The sequence below is a fragment of the Ixodes scapularis genome, unplaced genomic scaffold (genome assembly GCF_016920785.2).
Source record: "Ixodes scapularis isolate PalLabHiFi unplaced genomic scaffold, ASM1692078v2 PGA_scaffold5__190_contigs__length_132052651, whole genome shotgun sequence".
NCBI lineage: Eukaryota > Metazoa > Arthropoda > Arachnida > Ixodida > Ixodidae > Ixodes > Ixodes scapularis.
Window position 1 is genome coordinate 58583057 of NW_024609880.1, and position 22327 is coordinate 58605383.

At 44.5% G+C, this 22327-nt stretch overlaps 1 protein-coding gene across 1 annotated transcript; it reads right to left on the bottom strand.

Moving 5' to 3' along the window:
* Window positions 1-3817: 3817 nt before the first annotated feature.
* LOC115312170 (putative nuclease HARBI1) lies at window positions 3818-15917 on the bottom strand (the record flags this gene model as incomplete). Its single annotated transcript, XM_042294033.1, has 4 exons — window positions 3818-3902; window positions 12467-12813; window positions 14118-14256; window positions 15687-15917. Coding segments are annotated over 4 exons (795 nt in total), but the record flags the coding sequence as incomplete, so codon positions are not given.
* Between the last annotated feature and the right edge of the window lie 6410 nt (window positions 15918-22327).

Sequence of the window (22327 nt, forward strand, 5' to 3'; positions counted from 1 at the left end):
ACGACTAGGAAGGGGTCGCCGCGGTTCCATTGAAGTGTGTAAGCGACCTGGGCGCTGATCCGACTTTGGGAGGATCGGCTGGCTAAAGGATTTCCGACGCGTGCGATGAAACTCGAGCGCGAGCGCGACGCCGAACCGAGTAGGGCAAAAGCGTAGCAGAAGCACTGAAAGGAGCGGGAGCACTGAGCAACGTTAGGACTGAGTGAGGGGGAGGACGTTCAGAGTTGCCGCTAATTAACCAAAAACAAAACAAAAAACACTTTGCTTGGGTTTAAAATGGACTTTGTTGTAATCACTGGACTGAACTTGTCTTTGTGTCTTTTTAAAATATATATATATATATATATATATATATATATATATATATATATATACAGGGTGTCACAAAAGAAAATTTTCACGGTCTTTTTTACCGCAAAAATGAACGAACTAGGCATCGCCGAACGCTCATTTTCCGCCCAAAGGTAGTGCTATAGGTCACAACCAGATGCCAAAGTTTCAGCCCGATCCGATAACTTAATCAAAAGTTATAAGCGATTTTCTGAAAATTTCAATGGTAAAATGGCGGCCGACGGAGTTTTCAAACACATGGGGCTCTATGGCACCAGAAACCGAAAACGGGCGAAAATGGGCTCCATTTTCCCATTGAGATTTTCAGAAAATCACTAATAACTTTTGATTAACTTATCGGATGGGGCTGAGACTTTGGCATCTGGTTGTGACCTCTAGCTCTACCTTTGGGCGGAGAATGAGCGTTCGGCGATGCCTAGTTTATTTTTGCGGTAAAAAAGACCGTGTAAATTTTCTTTTGTGACACACTGATATATATATATATATATATATATATATATATATATATATATATATATATATATATATATATATATATATATATATATATATATATATATAATGTATATATATCAGTGTGTCGAACCGAAAAAAATACAGGTTCGGTTACGGTTCAGGTTCAGGTAAATTTATTTTGTTCCGGTTCAGTTCCGGTTCGATTAATTCGATCTGCGAACCGGTTCGGGGCGCTGAACCGGTTCGCGAACCGGTTCGGAATTTATGAATGACAAATTGCAACATCAAAATAAATTACAAATAAAACATCTGAAATCAGCACATACGAAACGGGATACATCGTAGTGTAAGGCTCAGGGATTTCTACCAGGAATGGTTTCTTTATGTGCTCTCAAAGGTTACCCCAAGGACGTTTACGCATTCGGACTTCATCTAATTGGGTCCGACGCAGTAGCTGTAAAATCCGCGACCTCCTTACAAACCACTTACATGTAGAACTCGCTAACTATCCCGCCACCTCGGCGTGTAAGCAATTGAAGAAACAGTGGGGAGAAAATACAGCTTTCTTTATTTGAACTAGCCTTCGGTAACTCAAATTAGACCCTTAAAGAAGATTTCATTAAACAAGATACGGAATATGAAAAACACTTCACCGAACGCAACGCCAGAAGGACGTAATAGGGTAAATATTAAAATAGAAGAGTTCGCTGTCTCACAAATATGTTAGCTTCGAAGTGTCTATACGAAACCGGATGCATTATTATCAAACTCCACAGCCTTTTCTTTTCTTATTCCGATGGAAGCAAGCTTTAAGAACTCGCGCGTTTTAGAAACGTGTTATGAAATGAGCACACAGCAGCATTTAGGATTTACGAGATTGTAGAAAAATGAAAACCCGTGACGCTATTTTTTTATTTTTTTTTGCACAGCCTTTTGATTTTTTTTCTTTCGTGCAAGCCGTGACTAGCGCAATACTGGTTCCTTTGTCAAGATTCATGGATGCAGCGTTTGTCAAGATTCATGGATGCAGCGTTTATATTCCTAAGACTAAGTGGAGAAGAAAAATATGTAAGCGAGGTGTGTGTCAGTTGACGGCACTTAAAGAACAAATGTCATTGATAGCACATTTATTGTCAACAGCGCGTGGCCGAACCGTTTTGACATGAGCCGGTAACCGTTATTTTTTTATGGTTCAATTCCGGTTTGGGTTCATCGCGATAACAATATAACGGTTCGGGTTCGGGTTCAGTTCCGGAAAAAATACCGGTTCGGTTCCGGTTTTCGGTTCGGTTCGGTTCCGGTTCGACACCCTGATATATATATATATATATATATATATAAACGAGTTACGAGACTTCAGTCGCTGTAAACATCGACTAAATGACATTTACTTGCGCTGTTCGGCACGGCGGGACTTAAAGGTCATTTGAAACTCGTAACGACCTTTGGCGTAAAGGCCCTTTAATGTGCCTGCCTGACAGAGATATTACTCTACTCCTCCCCATTTTTCTGTGTCTGTCCTGATTGCCTGCTTTCGAGATCAGTTTGCCGCGTTTGTTTGATATGACCGTATTAGAACGACTGAAGAAACGCGTAAACCGAGTTGAAGCAATATTCACAGTATAGAGTGAAAACCGTTACGCAGGCGGGAATCGCTTTCAAGTGTTTACACGGCTTTGAAAGAAAAAAAAAATATAACGAGAGTACGGTCATATGATACATGAGTGGGGACGTTTCAACTGCACTTTTGCTCTGACAGCGGTTTCTACAATCCCCCTTATATCTCTATCTTTCAAATAGTTGAGAGACTGGAACCTAAACTTCAAGTTTCATTCCTAGTTTAGACCAGAACGCCCTTAGTGACTGATCAGTGCTCAAAATAAACAGGTTGGGTTGTTCCTTCTTATATATCTGATGACTGCAAATTCGACATTCAAATATATTTGCGTCCAATATTTTCCTCTTGATTGTGTTTGGCCTGTGTAAAATGATCGGCAACTGAATTCGTCCAAGTTCAGCTTTTCAATTAAATAAATTCAAAATTGTCCAAGAAAAAACAAGAAAAAAAATGCTAACCCACAAACAGGTTTTGAATGCTACAGTTTAAAAAAAATTGTTTTTTTTTTTTTTACAAGTGCTTTTAGCGTTCCAGTCGTTTTGGATAGAGAATGTTGTTTGCATTCTAGTTGCTTCAGATATAATGCCTTTTTTGTATCAGTTGTGATAGTTGTGATTAGAAATATTGTTTTTTGTTGTATTTCAGGTATGTTTAATAAACAGTACCAGAAAAAAAAAAAACCTTTTTCGGCAATAGCGTCTGACTGCGATGCGGCTTTCTTTGTAAATAAATAAATATAATTTACACACCACTTCGTGTCTTCAATGGACATTTTGATGGCCTGAAAAGATATAACTTTAGATAACAATATATATTTATATTTTAATCTAGTTGAGAGCAAATCATTTCTTCTTTACCGTCCACTATTCACTGACTTGGCACTAACATCGGAGACATTGCTTGTGTCATCCAATCCATAAACTGCCTGTCTAATCCGCAGATTAGTATGTTATGTAACCCGACATCCCGCGCTACAAATTATCCTTGTGGCGCAAAAGTAGAAACCAGAATAAAATACAAATTAGCTTAAACGTTTACTGTATAATTGAGTGTTTCCATTTCTTAACCGCATTGTTAACGCGAGAGCGTTAAGGAGCTCGTGTCGCAGAAGAACCGGTCTCAGTGGCGTGGCAGAAAAGCCGGCATCGGAACGCGAAACTCCTGATTGGTCAATAAGGTCATGACGTCACAGCCACATGACCTTGCCGATGGAATTTCAAACAATCCACAGCGCTCACGTGAAACGTGACTTCAGGCGTGAAATGAAAGAGATTAAAAAAAAAACATGACATGTAGTGCTAATTAAAGGTCGCCGCATGTCTCAATTGGTTTCACTTTATAATGTAATTCATTGTCCTTACAAAAAAAATTGAAGAATTTTTTTCGGGATTCAAATCCACTAATCTTCGGTGTCGAGCCTGATATGGTACTTACTAGGCCATGTCCGCAGCAGGTTCTGCTCACTGACAGGAATAGCCTGTGAAGCAAATGAGACTTCGATGTGAACGTGGCCTGATCACGCCATCGCATTCCACTTTTAAAGGCGAAGCTTAAGCGTCCTGCAAGTTTTGGTTAAGCACGTGACACGTTCTTTATTCCAGATATCTCGAATAGGCATTGTGCTTCCCCATCATGATATAATTTCAATGTTTTGAGAAACAAATAATAGTGCAAGATCCGCAGTGTAATATATATATATATACACATAGTGCGGGACTTTTCAAATTCGAATGTTCTACACGTCACTAAGTTATAGTGAAAAAAAGAACAAGAAAAACAAGCGGGGACAAAAGTGGGACAAGACTACATTGTCGCCAAGTTATAAGTTGTGTGTCATGTTGTCATATTTTGGCTGCGCTTGTAGAAATATTTTTACATTGGAACCGTCCTATCATGTCGCCCCCAAAACACTCTTCCCCTCTTGCGCGCGCACATACAGACGCACGCACGCACGCACGCTCGCACGCACGCACGCATGCACGCACGTTTGCACGCACGCACGCACGCACGCACGCTCCAGTTCGGGTATATTCTTTCTTATTTTATGGCAAAAAAGTATTTTTATGATGAGATGAAATTGGGAATTGCTTTTTTGGGAGATGCAAAATAAGAAAGATACTAAATTTAGACTTTTACAGCTCCAGCTTCTTCAGTGCTTCTAACATTATTTATTAGCATACTTAAGCTCTCTTTGAGTCGTGCCTTATTTGTTATCTGTCAGATTTAAGACACACAGTGTTCTCTTTCACGCGCAAAAGAATGCCGCCCGAAACCGTTTCTTTTATCACTTTCGTCCTCCATCACAAGTTAGAGCGGTTCTCCTCTTTTTCTTCTTTTTTTTTGTATTTATCTGGGAAGCTTAATTGACTTTCTATTCGAATTGCTGCCAAGAACGCCTACCAGAGTTGACGCTCAGCAGCGAGAAGACAGCTACTCTATCCTTCACACCTGGTCCCCCCTTTCTTCTCCCGAACGATTTCCCCTACGGCAGTTTCCCGCTGCTGTTGCTTCGGCGCCTGGAACGCAGTTCTGGAGAGCGATGCTGTCCAGCGCCCGCCAATTACCACAGCCATCAAGCGGACGCTACTGCTCTCGTTTTGCTTGATTTCTTTTCTCCCCAGTCCACTTCTCCGTTCGGGACCCATCGGAAGGCAGCGGCTTTAGCTCTCTTGCCCTCCTAGTTCAGCCTCCTACCCTTGTTCGGAGGGAGCCCCTGTTTCACTTAGGCATCACCGAGTCTTTCCGCGTGTTGCTTTGCTTCGCTCTAGCGCCTCCTTTGTCTTCAAAGGGCCATGGTTATTTTTCCGTCGCTCTTGTGTCCGGGCTTATACGTTTCATGCGTGGGCGTACACGTTTGTTGCTCTTGTTTTTGCTGTGCTTGTCGTATTTGGGAGGGACTCTTAACGTTTTCCGCGAGACAATCTAATTGCCTCGCTTCCGGGGCGGCGTCCGAAAGCTGACCTTCACGTTGTCTTCTCGGAGGTTTCTGCTTCCTTCCTCTTACAGTCATCTATCGTACTGTTCCGTGGTGAGGCCCTGTTGTTTGTCATGGTGCGTGCGTGCAGTAAAACAAAAGCGTCTGTGCCAACGTGGTTTCTATGGGAGGCGAAACGATCCGACCACGTGATTATCTTCGTGTTTCTCTGTGCGTGTGTGTAGAGGGTGACTGATGCAAAGGCGGCTTGGTGCTGGCGGCAGGGAATCGGTCTGAGTGGGTGCCCCTTTCAAAAATCAATTGGATGGAGTGCAAAGCACACAATTTCTGGCAGCGTCTATATGTCGGCGTCCTATTGATGTTCTTTGGGCATGCTTCTGAATGATACTTTTTCTTATTTTGAGCGTCTGAATTTCGGAAGGCTTCTAGACGCTTATTTTTCTATCTCAAAAGGACACAAACTATTGTCCCAAAGCACTTGGTGTTAGCTCCCTTCACTTAATTCCTTTAAAAATGAATTTCGGTGTAATTACGGGAGTAAACCATTTGCTTTATGACAGGTCCAAACCAATTTTGATCTTTGGAACCATGTTTATGGTAAAACATTCAACATCCTGCGGAACTGATGGCAACAAAGCTTGAACGGCGGGTACTGTGATTCAATATAGATGAAGGCGGGTTACGAACCCAGCGGCTGCTCCGCGTCCAGCACGCGCTCTTTGTCTTCCGACGGACTCTAGCTTTGCGTGCGACGAAGTTTTATCAAAGGCAGAAAGTTCGCGCTTGAGGAGTAAACTCTGCTTGGTTCTGAACCTGTCACCAAAAAGAATTCAACTCAGTCTGTTTTGCGTTCAAAATAATCGTGCACAACGTTAAGATTTTTTATAGTTAGTATATTATTTTTACGGAAACTCTTCCAAGAGAAACATCAATGACTATAAGTTTGTGCATGGAAGCTCACGGCCTCTGTTGGTTGTTTTGTACCGGTGGTCTTTACGTTCCATTGCGTTCCTTTAAGCCGCGTTGTCGTATGGAAACATTTATACTATAGTGTGTAGAATGCGAAGAAACTGAGGCAGTTGCGACACTTCCAGCTAATGAACTGTGATGCACAACATGGAAGCAACGGACGAGTTCACGGAGCGTCAGGCATCAGAAAAGCGGCATGGTTTTCAGAAATTACATAAGGGATAAAGTATAGTACAAATGAGAACCGAGGTTTAACCCTATAAGAGCGACAGAAATCCACAGTTTTAGTATCAACGCTGACTGAGGATGGTAAAGAACAACCACGAGGATTTTCCCATGTGAGCTGAGAAAGCTGATGGCTATGACAGTTGACAACAGTGTCAGAAAACTAAAAAAGTTTCTTTCAAACATGACCGAATCAATGTATTTTTCACGACTTATGAACCAATTTGTAGGTCATTGAAACCAACATGGAATCCGCGCTGAACGCAGCAATTTTAGGGTCAATTACCTTGGCTCCCTAGATCTGGAACCTTTACTATACGAAACAGTTTTAATGCGAAAGCATTAACTGTCCAATGAAGCGAAACGATGTCATCGGTTTTTGAAGCCGCGCCAAACGGCACGTTCCCCTGTCCCAATGGAGCGAGGCCTGTCGTCTGTAGCAGAAATCTCATGGATGGGATCCCATTATCTGGCGGGCGTCATAGTTTCAAGAAACGAGGCTCCCATTATCTCTCGTGCGCAGTAGTTCCAAGACACACCACCAGAGAAGACCTCTCCATGGCGGCAAGGCGCACGCAGCGGACCGGCCGCCGGTAATGGCGCGTTCACACCGGAAACGGATAGGCAAACAACGCTAAGCGGATCCGCGCGTCCTCAACCGAAAAGCGGCTAGGATCGTGCGGTTGGAGTGCGTTTTTGCCAAATGCTTCGGGACCGATTTCTCCCAACCGCTTTCACGAACCGCAAAGCGGCAACCAATCACAACGCGACGCTGACGCGACGTCAGTGACTTTCAAAACAAGATAGCACCTCTCGCTGGTGAGGCGTCCAAGGCGCTGTAGTCCTAGCGTTACAGCAGACACATCAACGGAGAAACGTGATATTCACGTCCGTCACTTGATTCCCCCGTGAAAAAAATTGACTCGTAATTTTAACGGACTTCGCACCTGTGATTTGGTTCGGGTAAGAGTTAGTTTATTATTCCGGGTGCCACAGCCCGAAGCTCGCTGCGTTGTTAGTCTCTGTCCGTAGAACGTCGGAACCCGCCCCTGATCGGCCGAGATATCATCTTTTCTACCCACGATAGTCGCGTGAACTATTTGAAGGATTTTGACACCGTGCATGACCGTTACGAAGGCCGTTAGAGACGTCGTGAGCCTGATTGCGTAGGCAACACACTACTGCGGAGCGGGCGCGGTACCTGCGCTAGCTCAACCTGTAACATTTACTACTAACAAAGGAAATAAAGTGAACCTACTCAAGGAATAATGTGTACGTACCAGACGCTGCAGAGGTAATCCATACGGCGTTTATTTGAGCTTAATGTGAAACAAATAGTAGACTCGATCGACGTGCGAGCGACGAGAGGAGAGTCCGCAACTAAGGAAGCCACGACCGGCAAGCACCGAACACATTCTCCGGCACCACGGTCCACCCGGGTGTATCTCAAAACGTCCCATTCGCATTTGAACCTTGCACATTTCGACCCATTCTCATTTGGTCCTTCTCGTTTGAACCTTCTCATAAAGTCCAAATCGTGTTTTTCGCAACTTGATCCATTCTCATTTCGCCCGTTCGCGCTACGACCGAATGGCGCTAGTTCGGCATGCTTCTAACGTCGTTATGCCTTCGCGGCTTTGTTGATGAGCCTTACCTTGCTTGGGCACCCCATTGGACCATCATATATATATTATGTTTAGAGGTACGCACTGAGAATCGTACAGTGACGCCTGCTTCCCTTCCTCTAAGCAAACAAGAAAAAAAGCGAGGAACATTTATTTTGGAAACTTTGTTTGAACAGAAATATCATTCATAATAGCAGTGGTTTTCAACCATTCATGTTTTGCGGACGCCTTGTAGAAATGCGGAGAGGATGGAGGACCACGTTCGGGGTGAGGGGAATAGGAAGGTATAGGTTATCATGATAATGATTTAATAAATGGATATAACTAATTGCTAGTGTAAAGTAGACTTATCTCATTGACATACACACGAGTGTACTCTCCCGATAATTGGAACGTTTCTTCTCAACGTGAAGAAAGACAACTAATATTGGCGTGCCTGACTGATGAGACAGGGCTTCGCGGACCCCTAGGATGTCTTCGCAGACCCCCTTTTGATAACCACTGCATTATAGAAGTGGTGGCATTGTCCCAAGTCAAGAAACCTCAAACAACGTGATAATTCGGAATATGATCTGGTTGGGATAAATAGTTGGTCTGTTTTATTGTCAGCTAGTATCTTTTCACGACGACCTCAACCCACTGCTAAAATCCTTAGCAGAGAGAGTATGCCTGTAGTGTGGCACACACACGCACACACACAAATTGTATCAATGTATTAATATTACCTTAAAAAACTATTTTAATATAGAATGAGTCAAGTGCGGCGGGTCAAAGCGAGATATTTTTTAGAATGTCTGTTTTGAAAGGGCCAGGTTAAATGGGCGAAACGAGAACGGGCCCAAATGAGGAGGGTTGGAATACGAAAGACGAAACGGGAAGGGACTAAATGCGACAGGTCCAAGGGAGAAGATCGCTTTGAGAATGGTTGTTTTGATAAGGGCCAAGAGAGAAGGTCGAAACGAGAACGGGCTCAAACGGATAACCACCCGGTCCACCCCACCTCTCACAACTTCAAAAATGGTAACAGCGAACAAGGGGGGAAAACTGGCCCCCTATTCCGAAAACAAGGTCAGCTATTCATGCGGAAGGGTCCACGTCGAAAAAAAAAAAAAAAACGGGGCCATCCTGCTCTGAGTCAGCAAGGCGCGCCTGCTGGGCTTTGCTTGTGGGCGAAGTCGAGGGAATCACAAACGTGTTTGGCGGGTCCAAGCTTTTTTTTTCGCTGCCTGAACTCGTGATGCGTGCGAACATCTCGGTGAAAAATCTTCAGAGTGCCAAAATAGCAAAATTTTGGCGTTGGATTGTCGATTAAAGTAGATTTTGGATTGTAAAACAGGGTTGCCAAACGCAAGTCTCAAAAGATCACGCTTGATTGCAGAAAAACCGCCAACCGCCTCTTGGTGCGTATGAAGGGGTCGCTCGCGAACCGCATCCGCAAACGCTTCGCGAACGCGGATCCGCTTCCAGTGTGAATGCGCCATAAGAGGTGCGGGCCTGGCCGCAGAGCCCGCACGGGCAAACTCCGGATAGGTTGCACGGCCGAGCTTAGCGCGGTGCAGCCACTTTACGAGAGCGCACGCTCGGCCGTCGGCCGCTACCTCCGCAGTCGCGAAACGTGGCCGTCCATGCCAGTACGCCGCAGACGAACTAAGGGAGCAGAAGAGCGGCATTCATGCTTTCGTATTCACAACTGATAAAAAGTGCTTAAATGTCCTCAAAGTTTTTTTTTTTTTTAAGTTTGACAAATTTGTTTTAAAAAAACTCTGAAAGTTGCACTTGTGCGGTTTATACAAGGGTATTATATTGCCAGGGGGACATAATATAGGGGCTAATCGTAAGTGAAATGTGGTAATTAACTTTTTGATTAGTGCAAACTTTTTGATTAGTGCAGTTAACACTCACAAAAAGGTGGGTGTTAACTAAACGTAAAAAGGGTGTTAACTAAGCATAACAATTAAACCTAAAGAGCAACCCAGCCACGTTTAATGAATTTGAATGTTCAACCCTTTCCTGATACTCAAGTGTGAAGTATCCTTGACTAAAATCTGAATTTGAAAGAAAGAAAGAAGCATAATTGCAACCAGCAATACACACAACTTGTCGTAATGCTCTGGTTTAGCAGATAAACTAATACCTCAGTTTAATTTATGAAATTTTACTGCCACATATATGGTGCCAATCATCATTCACCCTAAGTCCACATTTGATTTGCATTTGAAAAACATTCCACCCTGAAGTGTTGTTTCACCCCTTAATTTTTGGTTGCACTGCAGCGAAGCAAGATTCACGAAATCGCGATGTTCACTCCGCAGGCGTAACCTCTCTGCAGTGCATCAGTGAATGGTGAGAGGTTACTCAATGGAGCTATTTAAACTGCCCAAACACACCACGAACAATGAGCAATGTCCCGAAATTTCTCAGAGCCAAGTCACGTTCGATACGAAGCTCGTATCAAACTACACATTACTTTCAGCGATACACAAAAGTTATGGAAATTCACACATACGTAACTTAACAATCTGGCAGTGAAGTGATGCATTAAGATACTTTCTAATTTTTTAAAATGAAATGACGTTTTGGATCATTGTTAGTACAAATTCTTCGCATTAAGCTGAAAGAGCAGAATGTAGCAAGGTAAACCCTTCTGCACAGTTGGGGGCATATGGTGCAGCAATCTTATCACTGCAACAGGCACCTCTGCATGCACCTTAAAGCTCAAAGCATGTCAATATACTGGCAAGACTAACAGTGAAAGAGTCTCCAAATGAAGAGGGGCGATTTATCAAGATCTGGCATGAAAAGGGGCAGGTTCTATTTATGGGCACTTTTCAATGTTCTCAATATGCAGTCTATGAAGCCAAATGTGGGCTGTGTGTTTTGCTTCCACCTAAGACGTTTGAATAGGGTGTTATTGATGGTTTCATCAAACGGTTCAGAAGTTACTGGCCAGGGCACTTAGACGTCACCTACATTTCGGGAGCCTTGTCGTCCCCGCACACTTCCAACTTTTGGAGTCCTTCGGAGATCTAATGTTGGTCCTCGTTTGCGAAATATTTTTGCGAATTATAATTCTTCAGTTCCCTCAATTATTACAGTATGCTGACGCTGTAAATATATATCGCTAGGTTGAAGCAGACTGCAATGGAATTGCAAAGGAATATTGGAGCGGTCAATGCGTGGCGCTGAAATAACGGCCTAAGCTGAATCCAGATAGACTAACGTCATCAAATTTAGTCTAAAACAGAGTGCATACATGCTCCATGCTCAACATATCCGAAGTAAACAAAATATTAGCCATATATGATTCTGGCATGTTATGGGACTCCGCACTTCGGATGGACTTGCACAATAATGCTATGCTCGCTTCACCACCGAGGATGCTTGGCATGGTTTCTAGAACTACCTGCGAGTTTAAAATACTGCAATCTGTGCTCGTGCTGTATACTATGTCCACTCAGGTCTGGGCTTTGCGTCTACTGCCTAGGTTTCAGTTAATTCTTCGAAACCTAATCAAGTTTAAAAACATCCAGAGAAGTTACATTAGTTTTATGTATGACCGATACCTCGTAAAGAAATGTTAGCATAACCATACCTGGCAACTAGGTGAACTGGGTACGGACACACTTTCGGAAGAAAAAGAACTTAATGGTTTGTAATTTCTGCAAAATATTTAAAAGGGCAAAGTGTCACGCCCAAGGCAAGAACTCGCCTTGAGCTTTTCTGTGCCTCATTCTTAAGGTGAGTGAAAATGTCTCATGTTGGTAAGTGCTTCAAGCTCTTGCCCATCACGCGAACGGGACTCATTTTGTAGTGTTTCATTGTCTGTGACTGACACGTTTATGACCTTAAATAATTTAAAGAAACTTAGTGATGTTGAAGCTGCCTTAAAATGTGTCGAAGTTTAATTTGTTAATTATATTTATGTGTGTAGTGTTAGAATCTTAAATATGTTTATCTGTCTGTGGTGTTATGAATGTACTGTCACAGACAATTCGAGCTGAAAGTCCTTCACACTTCTTTGGCATGCCTGTCTGTTTTTTTTACAGAATTATGGTGCAAACCAGGAATGGAATGCAAAGTGGAGGTCCTATACTTCAAACTATTTACACAACTGGAGATAATAGAGCTTGTCGGGAGTGCACACGCAGAAAAAAAAACCAGGTCGGATGTTTCAGCTCATATTGCATACAGGGCTACCACCAGAAAGGCATGTTGTTGCTTGCACAATAGTGAACAAACAAAATGTGCTAGAGGCTGCAGTGTTTTGACAACACTTGTTGGTTTTACCCGTGGCGACCAAGGAGGCGGTTCTTGTGGCTCAGGCCCACCGTTGCTTGAATCGCCCTCTACGTCGGCTCCTTCTTCAGCTTCGGGTTCCGGCTCCCCCGCAGCGATGCAAACGTTGTGCAGAACTGCACAGGCTGCAATGATGGCGGCAGCGGTCTGCGGTGGGTGGTACAGGGTCCGGTGCTTGTGGAGGCAACGGAACCTGTTCTTCAGCAGGCCGATGCAGCACTCCACCACAGACCGCACAGAGGAGTGGGCCACGTTGAACCTCGCTTCCCGAGAGTTTGGCTGGAGCGTGCCGGATGCTGGTGTAATCAGCCACGGGACAAAGCCATAGCCACTGTCTCCTGCATGCCCAACAAGCATGCATGACATCAGACACTAAAAATAAATCAAGCATTGCCAAATGAACCTTGGCCACCACTTACAAATGCATATATTAGGGGTGGAAAAACTGCGACGCGCTTGCCGCGTGCGGTTCATCGCGGGTTTAAGTGCGGCTTGCGGCTTTCGGGTGAGCTTGTCCCCCTTCCCCTCCTGTGTTCCAAAGACGAAACGACTATTACAGTTTAAAACAAAAAAGCTTACAGTCTTGGCAGCCTTGTGCTACACTACGTCCATACAGCTGGACTGCTCCTTGACACATTGATGTGTTCAGTGACACTGTTTCCTTTATTGCTCTAGAAAGAATTTCGAACCCAATACGCGTAACAGGTGTCAGGGGCAGTGGCTGGCTAGCGGACCAGCCAAAGCATTCATTTTTGCCTAGCTATTTAGGTAACGTTCTGCTGCTTGGTGTCCTTTGTTGTAGTCAAGGATTATACTTGTCCCCCTTTGGAAAGCACTGTTCCCTCCATTATGTTTCTTTTTTAAAAGTTGCCTCCCCCTCCTCTTTTTCTTTTTTCTACGGCTCTTTAAACCTTTGTTATTTTGTCTGCGGCTGTGACCCCATGTCACTCTGGCCACCCCTGGCATATATTCTCGAGAGAACACACATCTTGCAGGCAGGGGTGAGAAAAGGCCCGATCTGCAGAATGTTTCCTCATTCGCCCGGAGATCCAATACCTCCATCAACCTGAACCCTACATGAACCATGCTAACGCTTGCATAAACTGGAGCAGTCCATTTATGGGACAAACATTATTCTGCAATACTAAGTAAAGTCTTTACCTCAATTCTATGGCATATAAACTTACTGAATGTCCTTCTCACCGGGCCTGTAAGGAGCTGACAGCGGTGATTTGTAGAAGACTCCTAGCAAAAGATAAATTTCAGACCTTTTTGACACAATTACGTTATCTGCACAGCCACTTGGAATGTTATGTTTTTCCTGCGTGGGGTCATTTACCAGTGCAAATCCCATTTTATAAGAAAAAAAGTAGTTCATTTTTGGACTATGTGTAATAAAAATGAGGAAAACAATCAATTACATTCTTTTTTGCAATAACTCATTTACTTCAATAATTAGAAATATGACGAGTCGTACTGATGTGCAAGGTACAGTTTGGTCACTATTTGTCCACATACGTCCTTGTTGGTTGTTGTGGTAATTATTGCATAAGACGGAAGACACCAATGAGAAACAGTGCAGTGGCTTCACCGTTCACCCCCTTGTCAAGTACAGTTGTGAAATGTTAGTTTAATTTCCTACCCAGCAGGAATTCATCAGGCTGAAGGAGGCCACTTTCCATTGCCCTTCGAAGGGACGACCGCTTCCACACATAGCTGTCATGGGCCCCACCAGGCATGCTTGGGTCTATGTAGATGATCCGCGCCTTGTAGTCGCACACCTGCAGAAGACATCAATACCAGTTTGTGACATCATTGACATGGATTTCCAACGCACTGCTGTAATTATTAAAGAGTCAGCAATCCATGCCCAAGCCTTTTCCCTATGGTTAGTTTTGTTACACTTGGAGAAAGGAAGCATACATTATTTTTATTAGTACAAGCATTGCCTGGTCGAAATTAATATCCTACCTCTCACACTAAATAACATGTGGTGTATTCACCTGCTGCATGTTTCTGCCTCACACTTCATTTTCTCTACTGTAAATGACTTTATTTTCGTGGGCTCGATATTTTGCAAATTTGGCGAACTGTGGCACTCAGGAATAGTTAGTGGGCACGAAATTTTGCAAATTGGAGTTCTACATATTCGTTATCATAGGGAAACATGTCTACAGGATCTATTCATTTTAGTATTAATTAAGTCGCGAAGTTCGCAAATATTAGGTTCCTGCAAATATTAAGTCACGTTCAGCACTTGTTGAACAAACGCATTCTCCTCAAACGCATATCTGAGTTCAACAAGACCGCTTCTGCGCGTCATTCTGTGTTAAAGTCTTGAGAAGAAAACAAGCTATAGAATACTCTTGGCACAGACTCAAGTACGAATGGTCTTTTTTTATGCTAGCAAAACTACAATCAGAAACATGTTGGCAGACAAATGCAAGAACTTAAATGTGCAGTTCTTCTCCAACTGTCACATACAGAATTATCTCAATGTTATCACTGCCACAGACCACTCTTACCTCGAAGGTAAGAGTGGTGTGTGAAGAGTGGCGTGTGTGTCGAGAAGCCCAAAGCTAAGGGATGTTGTCACAGAAGACACAAAAGATGCACAGTACAAAATCGTTCTCAAGTTTGCCGTTTACACAGATGTTCAGAAAAAAATGCTTGCCCAAACTTACACTACATTGCTTTCGCGACGTAGATTATTCTCTAGTGTTCACTGGTCATGCTCAAAATAGGATGACATGATCCGACACACAGTGCAAAAGCATTCAAGGCCGTTTTTTAATCACAAACGGATATGGGGGCGGCGACGACCTCGCCAAACACCACTTTTGTCGCGCCTCGAGATCATGACTCGATGAAAAGATTGTTTTGTCTATTTTGCCCCTTTTAAATGGAGTCATTGGTCCCCCAATGAACATTTGCTTGTACTATCAACTTGACAGATAAAATAAAAATTAAAAAAAGCTTATGTCTAGAGTGTCGCCCAACGGCACTCTTGCAGAACGTTCAAGTGCCGTCCGACGGCATTCCACTCGCGCCTTCAAGTGCCGTCCGAAAGGAAGTCGGATGGCGCGTGTATCACTGAGGAGCGTGCCGTCCGCAGAGGAATCATTGGTTGCTATTCAATTCACTGCCGAATCACCGTATACACAGTTCATAAAGAAATAGGACAGCAAAAGCGATGCATTGCACCACTTACCACCATAACATTGAGTGCGTAGTGGTGCTTTCGGCACCAGTAAGCCGCCTTGGTGACGGTCTGCGTGTCTCGCGGGCCCAGGATCGCGACATGAGTCCCGTCTACGCGCCCAACGACGCCGGCAAGCATGCCGTCGGCTCGGGCGAAGCCCTCCTTGGTTGCGGCCTTGCTTTCCGCGTGGAAGTTATTCCAGCGGCTGCCGAGGCACTCGACGATGGCAGCAGCAACAACTCTGACAGCCCGGCCCACAGTCATCTGGGAGACTGACAGGTGTTCGTCAGTCGCCACCATGCCTTGAAAGCTACCGGTTCCGAACAACCGGAGTGCGCAGAGAACTTGCTGTTCCACGGTCATGGTGGACGCGATTGTCCGCCGCCTCCGGAGTCCGGGCGCCGAACGAAGCTCGTCGCAGAGCCAACGCATAACGTTCTTCGATAGCCAGTACTGTCGCCGAAAGTCGTCGTCGGGGAGTTGAAAGGCGTCCCGGTGGGACGCCTTTCAACTCCCCGACGCCTTTGAACTCCTTTCAAGGATCAGCTCGGCTGCAGCGTACGGCACCGCCATATTGACAAAGTTTAACTTCGCCTCAATCCGAAGCGAAGATTTCGAGCTCAAACCACGACTTTCGCAAAGCTCGGAAACGTCACTTCGACGTCAGCGACAGCTTCGACAAACGAGGTTTCGAATCACTTTCTTTTTTACACAAACTTTGGAGGGATTTGGAGCGTCAGCAGGTCGCCTAGGGACAATCTACAAAGCATTAATTTTAGCTTGGCGTAGGGATGTAGAGACAAACGGGCGCTACGTCATCGGCGCAGCAGTTCAATCAGCGCACTCCTCGCGCGCTCCACGCGCGCCTCGATAACTTTTCTACATTCTGCCGATCTCGAAGAAATGAGCGTTCTAATGATTGACACATCGCTCGGCTTGACGTCAGCGTCGCGAGAGCCCAATTAGCGCGTTCCGAACCTTTTGGGCACAGAGTTGTGCTCGACGAGTTTAGCTACCCTGGGTGTTCAACTTTGAGAGACTAACGGTAAGGGAGCAAGGGTTGCTCCCCTAGGGGACCAATGGTTGTGTCAGCGCATTTGCACCCTTCAGGGAGCAAGTCACGTTCCCTTTTTTTCTTGGAGCAGCAGGTCGTCAGTACATGTGTGGCTTCTCCACCGCCGTCAGCTGTTTGCGCAGTGCCTTTAAAAGGAAGGGGACGCGCTACCACTCATTAGCGTACCAGAAAATGGACAAAGGTTTCTATGGGCTCAAGCTTTATTAATCTTTATTTTGTCAGGAGAGAATCGCAGGGCATAGTGAATGAAAAATGAAAAGAAAAAGATTCAGTACGCCGTCTTGGACGATCACGACTTTGACACACAACTTTACCGATAGTACAAATCTCGCCACACGCCTTTTCTGCGATCGCAAACGACGATGCAAATTTAGCGACGATATAGCAACGTAAGAATAGGATTTTGTGTTAATATAGATGTTGCGAGCGTTCAGGAATGACCACACAAATACAGTAATCACTTTTCTCGGCTGATAAAAACGCGTCATAATTCCGATTCCTCATAGACGCCTTTAAATATTGTACGCACAACTAATACGCATAGAATGAGCCAAATAAGACATCCGGGCAATGTTCGGGGCGAGAAATGCTTAGAAAACACCACTGTTGTCGAAGTAAACAAACACGACGGCTCCAGCGTTGCTGCCGTCTTGGAGGCGCCGCACGAGTAGATGGATGTTCCCTTCTAGGACCTGCTGAGTTTTCATCGTGACACACATCGTGACACGTGACACACATGAGCTTTCCACCACACCGACCAACCGATGATCACCACAGATGCCATGTTTTTCAGCAGATAGCAGAAACTGCTACCGCATGCAACGCGCGGCCGAGTTCTCCTCAGCAGACGTCGCACGTTGATTGACAGCGGAGGCGCAATCTGATCTTTCTCTTGCTTTGTTTGCCACACGCTAAATGTCGCATGGCTGCGAGCATTATAAAATTCAGCAATTTCCGTCACAACGCTAATTATGCTACAAAATGTGGATCAGAATGTTTTTCAACAAGACTTTCAGGAAACATTAGGCGGCTCTTTATTGTTTATGGTCGCCGTGCTGGTGAGATAGGCGCTTATCTAATAGGCGACGTGGATTTGGCTTACGTGCTTTAGCACCGCGGATGCATCGCAATGAAAAGGCAGAGCGCTCTCGAGGGTAAGAAGACATTAAAGAGTCCGCTTTTCTTTTAAAAGTTAAATGGCGAAAACATTTTTTTTTTGCTCTCGATTTTTGTGGTTCTGTTTAAGTTTCACACATCTTACGATGAGCAGTAGACGAAATTCGACGATTTCAAGATCGTTTTACGGTTTCTTTAAATAATAGTACTTTGTTTTATGGAGAGTGTCATTCTCACACGTCTTGACATGGCACTTCTTGAACAGAGCAACGTTTGAACGTGGATGTTAGACATAAATTGCATAAGACCCTTCTGAGTTAAATCGCTCCTTCTGACCACAGCTGCTAGTAAACTGGAATCTTTTTACCTCCCGTCGAAGAAAAAAGTCGCTTAAAAAGCCGTTTGTCTTGTGTATACTTTATGCCTGCCATTTCTCGCAACTCACACCGTCGTCTCTTCCAGATGTTTGTTGACGGCGGCTTAACGAATTTCAAAAGAAAAACAGGATTATGGGCGTAATTCTCCAGCAGAGCTACAACGCTTGAGGATTACCCATGTTTTTTTTTTCTTCCCGGCGGGGTTGAGCCCCATTCGTCTTTCCTCCTTCCGTCGGACCTCAGCTCAGGTGTTTTTTTTTTCATCCCTTTCGGGTTTTTACTCGCTGACGGAGGTTCGCGCTGAAGGCAAATAAAAGGTAAGTGCTTATTTCTAGGGCTTATTTCTCGATCGGCCAATCTCTCCGATCGAAAGGAGGGAGTTTAGGAAGGCGGTGGACGGTGGCCGACTCTGAGGAGAACGGAGAGAAGACAGACAGGAAGGGTTGAGAAGAAGGGCGAGTGAGGAGTCCCCCAATTTCCGCGTGCAGGCGGCCACTGCGGTAGAGGATGTCGGGAACGCTCCTTTCACCCCTAAGCTGACAGTGCGCTGGAAGCTACGTGCTCCTTGGACGAGCAATACGTCTATATTTCGCCACCTGATCACACTACCGCCCTTGCGTAAGTGCAGAAACCTGGCCCCGGTGATGACGGGCAGTCGGTTGATTGGATCGGCAAGCGCGTATCTCCACCTGCACTGTCACCTTAGGTCTCAACGTGTATAGAAACAGCCGTGAAGGGGTGCAGCGAGCGGTTGACCCCGAATTTATCGGAAAGTTAGCCTCACTCACGCGAAAAGAGTTGATTAGGGGCGGGTATGAACCCTTTGACCGTGACTATGTACACAATGCGGGTCTTTTGGCAGCGACTATTAAACGGCCGTCACTCAAATTAGTTAATGGCTGGATGTTTGCTATGGTTCGTTTCTCTAGCTATGGTTTAAATTGGTCTAAAATGTTTTGTTCCATGTGGTTAGTGTAGGATTTGCCTCGTCTAAGTTGTACAAAATTAGCTTGTTAATTTTTAAGAGTAATCTGGATATTTTTAATTAAAAAAGTAATTAAAACATAAGAAAAGGTACAGAAACCCTGTTTCGGATATTTTAATATTTACCCATTTCTAAATATTTTCGAAACTCTCTTGTGGGCCCTCCTAAAGAATACAGGTAAGCAAAGGGAACACAAAACAGCCAGAAAGTAAAACAAAAGGTCAGCAGGTAGATATCAGCGTTTCAAAGAGAAACTAGACTTAATTGTGGCATTCGAATAGAGAAGAAAAAAGGTGAAGTACAAAATTAAACATTTTGCACGCTACATATTTGCGAAGTACATGCTTTAGGGTCTCAGTTAGAACATAGCAATGGAATAAAAGAGTTCACCCTAGTGACAAACTTTCTTACTAAGAAAAAAGGCCGGCTCAAAAGTATACTTTAAGACTCCGTGTGTTTGCACTGATTGTTTTGGTGTGTCTCACATAACCTGCGAATTTTTATAATTTTGAGCTTACGTACTATATATTTGAATTGGGATTTAGCTTGAGGTTAATAATTAAAACAAGATACTTTTCCACCGTGCACTTTTTTGCCTTGTAAGCAGAGGTTCTAGGTTGTCTCCTTGGATAATTACCTTTGAGTTGTCGTCTTTTCGTATTTCGATAAGTTGAGCGTCATTTCACGTCCTTGGAGATTTTGAAAATCCTCAATATTCTTTTGTCTGGGGTTTCAACGCGAAACAACTCTACACGCTCCTGATTTAAGTTCCTCGGTTTTGTGTTTAATAATCGCGGATAGTTTTCTCTGGCATTTTTGAAAAAAGAAGGTGTGTGCGTGCACATCTTTGACAAGCTCTCAAGCCCGTGTTGTACGACTGACTTTGTAGACACAAAACGTTTTCCTCGAGTTGATATAGTCGCGGATTGGAAATTCTCGACAAGTGTAAGCTGAAAGTGAAGGATCAACCGGCGAGGATGTGGCGGAAACAAAAGGAAGAATGAGCGTCGAAACAGCAGCAGCGAACCTCGTAGCGGTCGGGGTGACTGCTGGCTGGAGCGAGAGTGGGCCGGCTACTTATCTATTGCATTAAGTGTCTCGAATATTCGACCTAAAATGTTCCATAGCTTGGGCGAAGTTGACTCGACAAGGTGATTCTGATCTTATATTTTACGCTAGGGGTTGGAGTAAACTCGAACCTTCTAGCAGTTCGAAGAAGCGTTTCTTCTCGGTCTTGCACGCGGCATTACTCCCCCCTTTGAGAAAGCATCGTCCCGATGCAACCTGAAATAAATGAACATAAAGCTAAACCAAACAATAGCAAACAGTAAACTCTCATAATCCTGTCTTGTTCGTCGGTTCCGGGGTCGTCTGAGCTATAGATAGACGAACGACGTGCACTATACTTTGAGAGGCGGCTGGCAGCGTCCTGATGTTCCGGTTCAATCGGGAAGCACCTCGTAGTTCAAGTCCCTACGGCAGCAAATAATCTTTTAGGGCCCGAAGTATCGTCTTAGTATTTTCTCGCATAGATCACGGCGATAAATAGGTTTCCACACCCACACTCTGTCTCCGGGCTGAAAATGGACGTTACGATGCCGATGGTCGACACGTTGGTGGTCCCTAATCCGAAGTAGGGAGAGCTGGCGGACTTGCCTGTTCTGCAAGTTGAGTGGCCATGCGGGCGTCTTCGCTCACGTCGTCAGCAGGGTCATGCGACAGCAGTGAGTCGAACATCGTCGTCACCATTCTTATACCCCTGCGAGTCGGCACTAAAAGTGGCATTTACGCCAAATGGCATTCAGTATGAATGTCATTTAGGCATTGCCACACGGCAACTCAAACGGAATTCAACGTAAATGGCATTTTATATAAACTTAGTTCCCCAAACTCATTTAAGTCTCGCAAATCGTACTCTCGTCGGCAGCGCTCCCAACATGTTACGAAAAAAAAAAAAGAAGGCATATACTTGCAAAACTATTTCTCCATCGTTTTAATTACGAAAATAATATATTGAACGTATATTTCGCACACTCTTTACGGTCCTAATTGTTTAATGGCTCGGAACCTGCCGCCTGCTCGGTTCGGTCGGCTCTGGGTTCGTTACTCCTAGTTGCGCTCCACATTTATGCGTTTTTGCGATGTTGGAAGGAGCGTCTGCCGCGAAGAAAAGGCCACCTGTCAACTGAACCACCCGAGAGACGTCGGCATTCAAACCATGTAATACGAGCGCCCCCAATATCTTCGGTACCAGAAGCGGGACGGCGGGCTCTGCACCGGCATTCGGGAGCTTACAGAAGCCTTCGGTTTCCTCACTACATATGCCGCAGTCCATCGCAGAAGCAAAACCTCAAGGACCATGTTTGGTTTGGATATGACACTGAGGGTGGACGTAACCTGCTAAGTCAAGAGGAGCACGCAAAACAATTAGCAGAAGGGACGGCCGCCTAGTATTTGTTTTGCTTGTGTGGGTCGTCGCAGCACTTCGTACCGCGAACGAGTTCACTGCACGACCGGCTTAGTCATGGTTCATAGTAGCGGTCTTCGCCTAGCAGCGCTTAAAATTTCGCGTTTCTTGTTCAGGCAACAGCTCCTGAGGTTGGCTAACATACCGTGTCAAATGTATTTCCTGTGGGTAGAGATTCTGGCAAGAATGCAAGGCGACAAAAAGAGGTTACTTTTTTGAAGTGGTGCAAATATTGTCAAGGGTCTGTTGTTTTATTAAACGCAGTGTAGGTATTCGCACCGTGACCTTTGACGAGCTTTTACATGCTCATTGACATGCTTCAAAATGAATGGAAATAAATGCTGCATGAAGTCAGTCTCTCAAGGTTTATATCTCTAGCTTTCTTTAATGTGATGTTGGATAATCCCATACTGCCATACCGTTTCAAAGCTAAATATGCCGCGTGTAATTACATCTAAGCATCATATCGCTAAGAATATGATTCCTGCACAGTATTAATGCAAAACATCATAAAAAATGTTTAATAAGGTAGTGGGCATATATACATTGAATACAGCTGCACACTTGTCACTTAACATATCTACATGTCTGGAAAACATTTGCCGATGGGCCACCATATAAGTACGCAAA